The 14,380-nt window shown below is 40.8% G+C and overlaps 1 protein-coding gene across 9 annotated transcripts in view; it reads left to right on the plus strand.

The window, feature by feature from the left end:
* Positions 1–13,897, plus strand: part of MTMR3 (myotubularin related protein 3) — a 334,346-nt gene extending 320,449 nt beyond the window's left edge. For 3 of the 9 annotated variants that reach the window (XM_029619464.1, XM_029619467.1, XM_029619466.1), the window contains 5 exons: positions 3,939–5,364; positions 7,403–7,513; positions 7,992–8,080; positions 8,969–8,995; positions 11,685–13,897. In XM_029619464.1, the coding sequence (XP_029475324.1) occupies positions 3,939–5,364; positions 7,403–7,513; positions 7,992–8,080; positions 8,969–8,995; positions 11,685–11,856 (1,825 nt within the window). In that variant the 3' untranslated portion in view covers positions 11,857–13,897. The remainder of the gene's footprint in view (positions 1–3,938; positions 5,365–7,402; positions 7,514–7,991; positions 8,081–8,968; positions 8,996–11,684) is intronic. The other 6 variants (XM_029619465.1, XM_029619468.1, XM_029619469.1 and 3 more) reach the window with 3 other exon arrangements.
* Positions 13,898–14,380: the final 483 nt, after the last annotated feature.

A 14,380-nucleotide genomic window follows, 5' to 3' on the forward strand; every position in this document is an offset into this window, starting at 1 on the left:
GTATATATTTAAAAAATAGGGTATAAAGAGGCTTTCTAATAGTCCTAGTGCTTTAGCAGTAGGCTACTAATGTTGTCTGCTGTGTGTAGGAGGAAAATCCCAAATATAATGACTGGTCTTGCAGTCTTCAAGGAAAATAAATTATCAGGTAAGTATAATTTAACTTTATTCAATTCTTTTAGTGTGTTAAATGTTTATGGATTTAACAGTGCTCATGCTATACTGTGTTGCTGGAAGATCAAGATTTGTTAATTGTGTTCTGGTCTTTTATAATGACATTTTTCTTCTGATTTTAAAGGAATTTTTGTCTTGGAATATTCAAATGCGATATTACTACTACTATTATTTAACACTAATATAGCGCTACTCGAAATACACACTGCTGTAAAAAACATAGCTCAGTAGAGCATACAATTTAAGCAAAACAAACATAAAAGGCAAAAGATTTGTGGAATTTCATTTATTTAAAACAATGGTTAAAAGTTAATGAGTCTATAAGTAGAGCAATCAGGAGGTAAGATTTTAAAAGTAGCCTCAAAAAGGTGGATGTTTAGGTGGGATTTAAATATCTCAAGAGAGAGGAGCATGATGCAACAGCTCAGGAAGCGCACAAATTGGTGGTAGAGGGGGAGGGCATAGATAGGAATGACTTGCCTGATGAGCGGAACCTAAGAGGGGAGGGGTTTAGAGAGAGATGAAAAGAGAGGTAGTGAGTAACTGCAAAGTTAAGGTTTCAACTGTTTAAAAGAATGGATAGAGAGCCAATCTAGTGACTTGAGAGGAGGGGTTATCTTTTGCCAAAGTCACTGTATAAGTCACGCAGCTGAATTTTGGATAGATTGTAATGGAGAGAGATGACCCACTGGGAGATCTGTGAGGAGCAGGTTGCAATAGTCTTAAGTGATGAGAGAGTGGATAAAGGGTTCTGGTTGTGTGTTCAGAAAGGAAGGGAGGGATTTTGGTGATGCTATAGAGAAAGAAACAATAGCAACCAACCATTAAGGGAACTCCCCGATGTGTGGTGATGTGCCTTGGCTACGTCTAGGACAACCACTGTGTGATTGTCTCAATGAGTAGCTCCCGTGTTTATTCTTCAAAGGCTTTATTATTTTGTTTATATATTTTTTGTTTTTTTCTTTCATGTGCTTAGTTAATATCCTCTCCCTGGTGGATAGCCCGACCCTCCCTAAGCGTTTCGGCTTTTCCGTTGGTACTTATCTGTTTCCTTTGCTCCCAAACGGAGTCCTGTCACTTCTGTGTGGTCGGAGCCGCCTGCCCCACATCGGCCACGTTTCAGCAGTTGTCTGCCTGCTTCAGGGACCTCGGGAGGATTTTTCTTTCAACACGCAAATGATTTTTAAAGAGAATTCATATGTGCTTTAGTAATTTTGAAACCATACGGTGAATTGAAAGAAAAATCCTCCCGAGGTCCCTGAAGCAGGCAGACAACTGCTGAAACGTGGCCGATGTCGGGCAGGCGGCTCCGACTACACAGAAGTGACAGGACTCCGTTTGGGAGAAAAGGAAATGGATAAGTACCAACGGAAAAGCCGAAACGCTTAGGGAGGGTCGGGCTATCTGCCAGGGAGAGGATATTAACTAAGCACATGAAAGAAAAAAGAAAAAACAAAATAATAAAGCATTTGAAGAATAATCACGGGAACTACTCATTGAGACAATCACACAGTGGTTGTCTTAGACGTAGCCACCGCACATCACCACACATTGGGGAGTTCCCTTAATGGTTGGTTGTTATTGATCTTGAGGAAAAGGGGACAAGGTTTGGTTGTTGATAGAGAAAGAAACAGCATTGTTTTGGATATGTGTGGAGAAGGAGAGAGAAGAGTTGTTGAAGATGATGCTAAGGCTTACAGGCCAAGGGGACTGGGAGTATTAAAGTGTTATCCAAATAAATAGAGAAAGGAAGAAGAGGGGACATGAGCTTGAAGGGAAGGAAAAGGAGATCTGTCTTGGCCATGATGAGTTTAAGGTGGCAATGGGTCATCCAGGCAGCAATGTCTGACAAGCAGGTTAAGATCTGTTACTGGATTCCTGATGAAATTTCTGCTATAAAGAGGTAAATCTAGGAATCAGCATAAATATGTTATTGAAAACCATGGGAGGAAATTGGAGCACCAAGGAAATTAGTATACAGAGAGAAAAGAAGAGGGCCCAGAGCAAAACCCTGAGGCACACCAATTGTGATAGTGGGATAGCAATAGAGGAGGATCCGCCAAATACAGAAGAAACACTAAAAGTATGATGGGAGAGGTAAGAGAACCAAGATAGGGCAGAGTCACAAAATCCATGTGAGAACAGAGTATTGATGCGTAGATGGTGATCAGCAATGTCAAAAGCAGCAGCTAGGTCAAACACTGAGTAAAGGCCTTTGGTTTTAGCCATAAATAGGTAATTGGAGATTTTGGCAAGGGCTTTTTCTGTGGATTGTAGAAAATGAAAACCAGACTGGAGTGGATCAAGAATGAAATGAATGAAAGTCAAGACAGTGGTGGTGAGCAGCACGTTCAAGTAATTAAGTAGTTTGAAAGCAAAAGGGAAGAGGGAGATGGGGCAATAGCTGGTAGGACAGGTAGGATCTAGTGAGGATTTTTTGAGGAGTGGTGTGATCACAGCATATTGATGGCAGTAGAAACAGTAGCAGTGGAAGAAAATTTGATTAAGGACGTGACAGATGGAAGGGATGACTACAGTGGAGACAAAACTGAGGATCTGGATGGGAAACGAGTCAGAGGAACAGATAGTGAGTTTAGAGGAGGATGGGCATTTCTCTTCCATTGTGACTTCAGAAAAGGAGAAAAGAGTGGCAGAGGCCAGTGGAAGGGGAGAGCGGAGGTAGAGGTGATCTGGTTGAGAACTCAAGACTAATTTTGTGAATCATCATGGAAGTAGTCCTCCTTAGTCTGTGCAGAGAGTGAAGTGGGAGAGGGACACAAAAAGAGGTTTGAGGAGGGAAACTGAGTGTGGCAAAGAAGGCAAGGGTTGGGATGCAAAATAGTTTGCCAAGTGGACATAGTAGTCTTGCTTGGCAAGTACAATAGCAGACTGGAAGGAGGTCAGCATGAATTTGAAATGTATGACATCTGCATGGGCACAAGATTTTATCCAGAAACATTCTGCTAAAGTAGGAAGTGAATTCTAGGGGTGAGCCAAGACTTGGGTTTGGTGTGCTTTACAGGACAGATAAGGAGAGAGGCAAAGTTGTCTAAAGTTTGAGGAGAGTATGATGGTGCTTTGTCAACTGACTCAGAAGGAAAGGAGAGATGAAACAGTAGTGGAGAGGATACAAGGATCGACAGCTTGGAGATTCTGGAAGGTGTTGATGGCAAATGTACGATGCTGTGGGGTAGGGTGGTTTAGTGTGAAAGTTATCAGATGATGGTCTGAGAGAGGAAGAACTGAAATTCATTTGATCTTTCGATGTATTGTGACAGGGCTTTCCTCCTTAGGATAGCAGAGAATCCAAAGGTAGCTATGTAACCAAGCCAGATTGGTAGGTAAAACAGCCTTCTCTATTACAAGATCCCAGTATGAGCAAGAATACAGTGTAGTTGAAGTTGCTGTGACTCCCAGATCTCAGGGACGCAGGAAGGTATGACTAGGATCCACCAGTTACTCAGAAATCAGTTGTTATAAGGGTAAGAGGTATATGGGGTCAGATTATAGTTTGGGCTAGCATGCAGGAAAATTACACTCTGCCTACTAGCTTATGAATACGATTGGACTTCATTTACACTGTGTACCCTCTGCCTGTCTATGAACTCCTTTCAAATAATTTCCCTCCAAATTTTTGCATTTAAATTATGAAGAGAAAAAAGATATAGAAACTGTGATTGGAAACAGTTGAATAGCAGGTATTGCATAACTAAAGAAAAACAGTGAAAAAAAGCTCAATGAGTATTTCTTGACCATCTTTACAGGCTACCAAAGACCAGATCGTTTGACAATCTAACAACTTGTGACAACAGCTTGCCAAATGCCAACCGGCGCAGCAGCGATCCCAGCCTGAACGAGAAGTGGCAGGAGCACCGCCGGTCCCTAGAGCTAAACAGTCTAGGAAACCTGGGGGATGACAACTTCAATGGAGATAGCCTGGAGTTGGGGAAACCAAGTAGAGCTCCCTTGGGGGCAGAGCTCTCTGTAGCTGCTGGTGTGGCAGAAGGCCAGATGGAAAATATTTTGCAGGAGGCCACAAAGGAGGACAGCAACCTAGAGGATCTGTTGAAGGTCACTGCCCCTGAGACTGCATTAGTAAAAGATGGCGAGGAGGAGGGCATTTTAAATAAGGCGAGCAGGAGTACATTACTTAATGTAGTTGATGGTGTCTGTATGGAGATGGAGGCAGTTACAGATACTTTAATGGAGAATCCTGCTTCTAACCTCCAAGTGATTCCACAGAGTATTCCTAGCCCACAATTGAAAAATCAGGAGTTGGAGGAGAAGCATGTCAGTAACCAGCCTCAGGAAGTCCTTGAGGATGAAGGAATAATGACAATCTCCTTGGAGACACCTATACAAAATGACATAGTAGCAAATGCTAAGGAATGTTTAGATATGGGAAATCACTATACCACCCCACAACCCAGCCCCCCTCCTCCTCTCCTCACTGCCTTTAAACAGGAGGTGAAAACAGCCAATATAGAAAGCTACAGAAACTTAACTGAGGATGGCGTGAAGCTGGAATTACTTGGAAAGGGTCCTTGTTTCAGACCTTGTATGATGGGCAGTAGTACTACCACTGATTTTTCTCAAACTCTTGAAACTAGGCCTGATGTGGGGGAGAGCATAGTGGACATATTCCAAGTAGGAACAGATGTTAATAGGACTTCACAAAGCAACAGCAGCAGTAACATGCCCAGCCACTTGCCTTCTCTCTGTGCCTTACCCCTCGCTAAATGTAAAGAAGAGGCTGTGTGTAATGGTGAACTAGGGATTGAGAGATCTGCAGGGCAACTTGGTGCTCGGAGGTCACCTGTGTCCAATGGGCATTATGTGAATGGAGAGGACAGCAAGAACAAGGTCTCTCTCACTAGACAGCTTTCCGCAGCCAGTTGTGGTTCTGCCCAATTTCATTTAAGGAACTTGCAGCACAAGTGGGTACAGCAAGGCCATGTTGGAAGGCAACAGGCAGCCACCAGCCCAGATCAGCCCACCAGGAGTCACCTGGATGATGACGGCATGCCAGTCTATATTGACATCATCCAGCAACGCCTGCGACAGATTGAAACAGGACACCAGCAGGAAGTGGAGATCCTGAAGAAGCAAGTGCAGGAGCTCAAGAGTCGTTTAGAGAGCCAAAATCTCAACAGCTCCCTGCGCTTCAATGGGGACTTTGCTGATGAAGTGGTAAGTGAATAGACGCTGTATACCAATAACCAGTATGCTGTACATATTTCTGCAAAGTGCAACATTTGATGGCACATTGCAGAATTCAGACTGAATAAAATTGTGAGATTATACCATTTGTGCATGGATGGCTTTATGCAAGCTTGAATGATTATATGCATGGGAAAGTTCAGTGGGGCATGTGCTTTAAAGGAGACTTGGTACATGTATGGATACACTCTTTGGGGGAGGATCAGTGGAGTATGCATGAAGATCATGTTCTTGCATTGTTAATGCAATTTGTGTGGAGTGTATCAGTAGACATGGGTAGCTACTTGTTTTTGGGGGTATGTAGGAATGTACATTCTTTGGGGCCAGTGTGTGGTGTACGTAGGAAAATCATGGGGCCTGTATGGGTCTGCCCAAGGGAATACTTTAATTTACTTCAAATATTTTATCTATAGCTAGACAAGTATAGACTTTTTAAACTGTTAGTTTTGCATAGTCATATCTGCAAATGTCCAGAGATTGCTAGCAGTCATATAGTTCTGGCATTCTAATTTAGCATCCTAAGGGCCTGATTTACTAAGGATTTTCTCTCATTCTGTGTCTATGGGAAAAATGCTTAGTAAATAAGGCCTTTAATATTTTGTAGGTGGTAGATATGTGTGAAAACATTCAGGCAGGTTACTGTGGTTGCTTGCCCCATGATAGAGCAGAATCATGAATACTTTGTAGTAATTATGTCAAGGTTGGTATTTTTCACCATAGGAGTATGTAATCTCTATCACTGAGCTCCTGGGATCCTCATTTGCAATGTGAACATTTGAGTCTCCTGTTCCTCCATTGGTTCTGAGCAATCTCCCTTTAGTACAAGGAGGATACAACCTGCTAGATGGGGGAGGCAAGGAAACCTCAGTGCACAATAGAGACTGGCTGAAACCCATGGATTTTCATGGGCCTTACCTCGTAGAGTTTGTTTGCAGTTGAACATTTTTCATGATCTGGGCCCTTGTTTTAATCTGTTTAACTGTGCTGTGCTGCTTCTGTCTGGTGTACTGCTGGAGAGAAGAGACAGGCTAAATATTCCTCTGTAGTTTTATATTAAAGCAGATGTACCAATTGATTCTTGAAAATATCAACTTAAATGTTTAGTCATTCCCTGTCATGATCTTATTCTTTATCTTCTCTATTTGGCATAATTGTTTTTTACAGTTGGAATAAAAAGTGTGCATTTTTTGTGCCCATGCTTTGTTTTAAAAAAAAATCTGTTTTCTTGAATTTACACTTTACTGTGTGTACTGTATTCAAGTTTGGGGTTGTTTTTTTTTAACATCAGTTCATAGCCCACATAGGATTCTGACAATCTGCACAGCAGTATCACAGTTTACCTTCATTCTTATTGGTGGGAATGACTTCGGATGAGGCACTTTTAAAACCTTTAACAGTATCTCCTCAAAAAGCAAATCAGAATAACAAAGAAAGCTCATAATGGGTTTTTTTTGTTTGTTTTTTTTAAAGCAGTTAACTGAATTGCCTAAAAATATTTTGCTGGTACTGCAGCCATTAACGTGCTGTACCTCTGAACTTTGTTGCATTAGCCCACGCTCTTTCCTCCTTTTCTAATATTAAAAAGGCTTGACTCCTAGTAGGGCACTGAGTGGCATGTCTCATCTCTTCCATGAATAGTTCAACTTCTTCTTAAGATGTGAGCACAGTGCTCTGCTTCAGTTTTCATGCTGGAACCCTACTATATTTCTACATAGTGTCTCTCTTATTTCATGTTATTTAGGAGCACTTGATTGCCTTACAGATTAGGTAAATCTCTCAAAGTGATGTACAATAAATAGAAATACTGGAATTGAATGAGAAATATTACACCAAACAAGTCTTGCTTGGTAGAGTGTTTTTTGCAGCTTCCCTTTCTCTCCAAATAGGCAGTGTCTACTTGTTCTTTTTGGAGGGGTGGTTTATGAAAGTTCCCTCTCATTGAGTAGTCTCCTGTTGTGTGATGGGTGGTTTGGAAAGACACCCTTCACCTTTATTTGTTTGCCAACAGACTTCAATCCCTGACTCGGAAAGCAACTTGGATCCGAACTGCTTGTCTCGCTGCAGCACAGAGATTTTCTCTGAAGCCAGCTGGGAGCAAGTGGATAAACAAGATACAGAGGTACAGACTAACTCCCAGTTCTGTTCTGCTGCATACTATTCAGCTGTTTATGTACCTCTTTCTATTCTGTTAGGACATTATATTTCTATTGTACTGCAGCCTTTTGACTACTTTGTTCTACTTCCTAATAAATGGTCCTCCTTTGTTGGCTTCTGCTGGGAGATTGTAGCAAGGCCTATGATGAAGGGAATGACAAGTTTGATGGAAAATGGCTTATTCTGGATACCAAGAGATACATTAGGAAGATGCAGTGAGGTATTCCTATTTCTCCTTGTTGCTAGAAATACACATTCCTCAGATTGGTTGCACCTCATCAGCATAGGTGGTAACTGATGCAATGGTTCTGTTGATCTTGGTCTAACTTTTCTCAGACTTTGCCCCTTAGTGTGTTCTGTCCCAGGCAACTTACCTTGCTTTTTCTTGGGCTTGTATGCCCTTTTGTCGCTAATGATATTTGCACTCTTTATGTATTTTCCAGGTGACACGATGGCTTCCAGACCACCTAGCTGCAAATTGCTATGGCTGTGACAGCAAGTTTTGGTTGGCTAGCAGGAAGCACCACTGCAGGTGAGTCTTGGACGATGTATTGGTAAAGAAAGATGTAGTCAAAGGCAAGAGAGAAGACATGCAGCAGCAGCATCATGAGATGTGGTGTATGAGAAGCCATCTTGCATGGCCCTTTTTCATTTTTCTGATTTTTACATTCCTGCAATGGTCACTTTTCTTTGCCTTTATAAGATTATTAAGTTGGGTGGGTTAAATTATCTGTATGCCTTCTATACAGTGCAGATTTTGGAACAGGGAGTTGAAATGTCCACTTGTTCTGTGTATGGCGTGCTGCTTCATTTCCAGTACATTTCCTATTCATTGTTCATTTTTTGTCTCCTCTCAATCTCTCTAATATTTAGCTCTTGTCTTTGATATTTAGTAGATTAAGGAGACACTCTAGAGATCTTCAGCAACCCAAAATGCATACAAGGGCATATCAGCCTTAAATCAAAAGCCTGTACAAAGGAAGAAAGTACAGTCATCTTTTAATCTCCTTCTGTTCTCTTCCTTTCTAAATGCTGCTCGGAGAAAGTTCTCTATGGCTACTTTTTGACTCAACTGAATAAGATATAAATATCTGATGTATTCATCAAATTTTTGGTGATAGATGTCAAACTTGTGAGTAATGTGCCATGAGTGCCAGTACTTAAAAATTAATACTTCCTGCAGTCTGTAGGGATCTTCTCAATTATGCATTGTGTTCTCTTCTCGCTCATAGATGAATAGGTTACAAAACCCATGTTAAAGGCAAAAGCAGATTAGCTTTTCTTCAGTGATGTCCCTTTTATCTGTGGTTACAGCAAGAAGCCTTTTTGAGCAATATTTCCCCTTGATTACAGCCCCTCTTCTTTAGCCTTTGTCTTTTGTTTCATTTCCACCTTTGAGCTGTTTCTTCCATCCTTGCAGGGACAACGAGCGAGCTGATGAAACCTGGTGAGCATTTACAATGGTCTCTCAGTTAGTTGTCAGTCCGCATTTCACTTACTACCCCAGACTAACTCTGGCTTCTCTTGCCTTTTTCTTGAAGCTATAGTATGCAGGCTAGACTAAGAGGGAGTTTCAGGAGCTATAGAATAGCCCTGGAGATATTCTTTGAGAATGGTAATCTGAGAGAGAGGGATTTCAAGAAATATAAATTCAATTACATTCACCACAATCCGAACTGATGGGCTCTGCCTCTTTGGGCAATGGTCTCCTGCTGCTGGGGCTGATGCAATAAGACACGCTGAAGACGGGTACTCGAGTGCCCATTTTACTAACGCATGTGCAGCCACATCCCCTGGGCGCCTGATGCAATATTTAAATGAGGAGTATTAATAAGGGCGTGCTAATGGAGAATTGAGCATCAGCGGGTGCTTCATAAGAACATCCATTTTCATTCCACTTCTTTTTTTTTTTTTTGCTATAATTCACTTCAGCAATCTCAGCCAAATATTATGCACCCCTTGCTATGAATGTCCAAATTCTGTGACAATAAAAAAAAGTGGGGGTTTTTTGTTGTTTTTTTAATGAAATGAAAATATACATTATTTTTCTCCATCAAAAGCAGTAAATTAGTGTCACAATGATATTAAGGGGGAGGAGACGCTTGTTACAACACAGAGAACCTATTTTTTTAGTGTTTTAAATGAGCCCTTGACTGCAAGCTGACTTTACCTCCAAGACTGGAGTTAAATTTGCTGTATTTAAAAGGGTGCATTGGGCACCCAGTGCTTTACTGCATCAGAGTTAATAGCTAGTTTCCTCATATACATGCTCTCAACATCTGCAAGGTGCTATCGGGTTCGCATTTATTAGGGTACATGTTTTGAACCCGCTAATCTCCTTACTGCATCTGATGCGTGTAAACACATGTGCTAGGCTGGGCACACTTTATTGCATCAGCCCCGCTGTCTTCAACTGCTGATCTGCGACATGGAAGGATCTGCAGAAACAGCTCCAGCACCTTTAGTCACTGGCAGGGACAATAAAGTTCTTTAAAAAAAAAAAAAAATGTCCTGCTTAGCTTAGCTCAGCTCAGCAGTGCAATATTAACCTGGAGTTGATTGGAGCAGCAACAGCACTCTCCAGCAGCAGAATTTTCCTCTCCTCTGAAAAACAATGTACTGTAGACCTGCAGATTCCATCTGAGCTCTCATTATATCCTATGGGAAGGGGGATTTAATAAGAACCTGAAAAATTTTAAGGGCTATGTCCTTTATGTATTTGGACTGTATCTACCTTAGAAATTGTTAGCTCAGGGTTTCCTAAACCTGTTCTGGTGACCCCACTTGAGTTTTCAGAAAATCCACAATGAATATGCATTAGATCAGTTTGCATTCACTGGAGGAGGGGAGAGGATTGCACCGCCTTAATGTGGTAGGGGGAAGAATGAGGGATGCACCAGGTAGGGTAGAGGTTGTGTACTGATCAGGAAAGACATGTATTCACTATGTATTTTGACCCTGCCCCCCCCCCCCCCTCTCTCTACTTCCTTAAAACAAATTAGAGGGTGGAGAGTATATCAGAAGTGCATTTCATCCCTGGAGAGCAAGTCCTAGAGAAATTTTACATCTCTGACCATGAGATATGGCTCTTTTTGAGAAGGGATGTGAAATAATAAGTTAGGTTGATGTGAAAATCAGTAAGAACCTAGCTTGAGAAATTCATGCTACTGAAATTCCAGAAAAAATATTGACAGTGTGATTTATTGTCTAAAGGAATCTTCATATTAAGATTCTAGCAACAGTTCCTATTAAATTATTTCTCCCAAGATAGCTGTGGAGCAGCAGAGCTTAAGTGTTCCTTTCTAACATAGCTTCTCGCCATCTTAAACCTATGTCTTGAATAATTTATTTTCTTGTTTCCAAACAACTCTGGGTTGGCAGCAAAGGGATTTTTCACTGCTGTTATCCGTGTAGCTCAGTAGTTTTGCACTAACCTCACTATCGTGAGCAATGCATGTTTGAAGCTTAACATTTTTCCATCTATCCCCATTCCTGGGAACTAGAGGACTGATAGTGAAAGTCATACTCAGCAAAAGTATCCTAAATACCTCAGATGATAGACTTTTCTCTCTGGCATATTCTGAATCCAAAGATTTCTTCCTGAACAATTAGTTTGGTGAAAATGATTTGGAGATTGATCAGAGTAGAAGACTTGAACCTTTGTCACATGTTTGGTCATGAGTTCGTGACACTTGCAGGTCTGCTCTAGGAATGTGTGTTTGTGTTCTGTCTGGCATGGATCATGTGTGGCTGCATGTGGTGGTCTCTGCACTGCCCTTCCTAAGCATGGATCATAGGTGGCACCTCTTGTCATTAACTTTGCATGATTACTGTGATGTTTTTCATTCTAGTAAAAGAAACATGATGCAGCTGGCTTCACTGGAAAATATTGTAATTCATTTTTAAAGATTGTTGCATTTATTTGAAGCGGGGGAGGAAAAGCTGCTGAAAGTTTGCTTTTATAGCATTTTACCACAATGGTTTTTGTTAGTTTGTGATAAATATTTTAGCAGAAGAGTTTAAGCTACTATGTGCAATACATGCAGACGATGTAAAGAAATTAAAAAACTTCGGAAATAATTTTTTATTTTGTTTTTCCTCCACCTCTTTCCTTTTCTGCTGCTTCATGGTGAAAGGAATTGTGGGAATGTTTTCTGCTCCAGCTGCTGTAACCAGAAGGTGCCGGTCCCCAGCCAACAACTTTTCGAGCCCAGTCGAGTTTGCAAGTCTTGCTATGGTAGCTTGCAGCCCAGTAGCTCCAGCCTTGATCTTGAACTGGAGAAGCCTATCTCTGCCACTTCAAACTGAAGCCCCTGCCCACCAAGGAGGGAACGAGCCCTTTATACGCGCATTCTCCCAGGTCTATGACTGGGATGGCTAGAGAAGAAGGCTATGCACTTTGGAGTTCTGTGCATGGCACTGCTCAGAAAGATAGTACTCTCAGGAGTACCACTGAATTGTGGTGGTTATTTTCCAGTTCTCCCATCTGCTTTTTTTTGTCTTTGTTTGATGTTTCTGGGGGAGAGAAATGCTGAAGACAGAGGAGAATGAGGGTGAAGATTGAAATGCTCCTTCTATTATTAATTGTCCTACTTTTAAACAAGCAGGTGTTACAGGAGTTTCAGGGCATGTGAAGAAAAATTAGATGAAAATGTAGCAGAATGAATATCTGCAATCTGTTAGCCAGAACATTGTCCAACACCTGCTCTTGTATCAGAGGAGCATGGTTACCCTCTCGTCAGAACTCAGAGCCTGATTTAGGATGATCAGTACTGTGCTTTCCTATAGCTCCACATTCAATAAAAGAAATACAGATTCAGGTTTGCACTGACAAATTTCCTACCAATGGACATTGCTTTAGTTTTTTATTTCATCTGTTTGTCAGATTTAGTTTGCAGAGGTAATATTTAATTAGAATGCAATCCAGACACTGTTGCTGGTCGAAGCTCATGTTGCTACTTTTCCCTTTTTTGGTACGCTAGACATCCAATTTGAAAAAAGGTTGAGAAAACACTCATGAATTTTTTTTCTACATCTCCTTAAAGCATGAGTCTTTGGAATATCTGGGTCTTTGAACAGTAGGATAGGGGTTCAGTATACACAAAAGAAAATGCTCCTAATCAGTAATTAGAAAATACTTACCCATTTGTGCACTTATCTTTAAACACTGCAGTTTGTTGCCTTACTCTGAAGTAGAACTAACTGCACCCCAGCATGTACTCTTAGTATAGCAGTACTCTTAGCCTGACTGTTGTGGCATTTGTACCCTACATGTTTTTAGGAGACTAATCTTTTACTAAAAGTATCTTGTTGGGATCCAGTATGCTACTGTTACAAAACTGTTCATTTTATGACTTTAGTGGAATGGGCACTTGGCAGATCAGAACTGCCGCCCCCATGTTACTTATTGTAACTGAGTCCCTATGAGAGAAATGCTGCCTGGGCTTTGATTTTTGTGCTTCTCAAATTTGCCTTCTAGAGCAGAGTGGAGATGGAATTCACACTCCGGTATTTCTACCTCTACAAATGTTAGTTGTTTCCTGACTCCCTAGTCCCAGCACCTTCTCAGTAACTGACTGGGAATGTGCAGTGTCCTTCTGAAAACAGTGACAGTAGTTTGGTTTTTGTTTGTGGACATGTTATCATTCTGCTTCTGGTTCTGTCTAGCAGATCCAGGCTCCTGGATAGCTTGTGTTTTATTTTACTAGGAAACTGTCAGGTGATAGTTTTCTCCCAGGATCCCACCCTATTGGGCACTTACGTTTTGTAAATATGCAGTGTTAATATTCTGCTAGAGCACATTTAAAAATCACACAAATTATTTCAAATACCTGTTCTGAAGCGTGGTGTGGATGGAAAGGAACGCTAAAATATTATAACCTCTTAAAACAGATTTAAAACCACCATTAAAATGAGTTACTAGCTTTTCAATGAAAATATCCCACATTTCTACATGCACTAAGGAAGTGTTTTGTGGCTAAAAAAAGTAAGTAAATAAATAATAAATAGACAGTAGAAAACAGAAGTCTCAAATGGTCTGAAGCTTGATGCTGGATGCCAAGCTGTGGCCATATGACTCTGATGTATGCCGGGAAGCATTGCTAGTTACTCCTAGGCTTTTACTCTTGGTCATTGAAGCACTTTTTTCAAATATGTTTCTTTATAAAGGAGAGGTGATTCCTTCTCTAGCTTTCAGGAAAGGAGAGGTGATTCCTTCTCTAGCTTTTCCTGAAAAGGAGGAAAGTGCTCCTATAATTTTTTTTTTTTTTTTGTCAAAGCAAGAAGTAAATACTTTAGCATTGTTAAATATATAAATAAAATGTAATAAACATTAGAGTTTTGCATGGTAGCATTTGCATTCATGATTTCTATTTTTATCACCTTTGAAGCCTTTAAGGAAGTTTAACAACAAAAAATATTTGTAAAAGAAAAAGTAAATAAGGTCTTTCATTTGTAGTACTGTAGGAATGTCTTTCCACAAATAACATATTTCTAGGGACCTTCATTTTTAGTTGTTATTTTTTGTTTTCTGTCGATAAGCAGGCTGAATTAGCCATTACATGTGAGTGACGCTGACCGGCAGCAACAAATGGACTTGTCTGTCCAAGCTGTAGAACTTTGAGTTCTACTGAGCATGTGTGGGAATTCTTGCACCACGAGTCCCCAGTCATGTTTTGTCTAAGCTAAAGCACAGATGTGTACTTCATTTTTCCTCAATTCTTTCTTCAGTTTTTCATTTTGTCTTCAGGAAATATTCTAGTTGCTCCTGCAGCCACCCAAACAGTACTTTTCAGGGGTTTGGCAATTGGTTCATTTTTTATTTTTTATTCTA

The sequence above is a fragment of the Rhinatrema bivittatum genome, chromosome 11, assembly GCF_901001135.1.
Source record: "Rhinatrema bivittatum chromosome 11, aRhiBiv1.1, whole genome shotgun sequence".
Lineage (NCBI taxonomy): Eukaryota > Metazoa > Chordata > Amphibia > Gymnophiona > Rhinatrematidae > Rhinatrema > Rhinatrema bivittatum.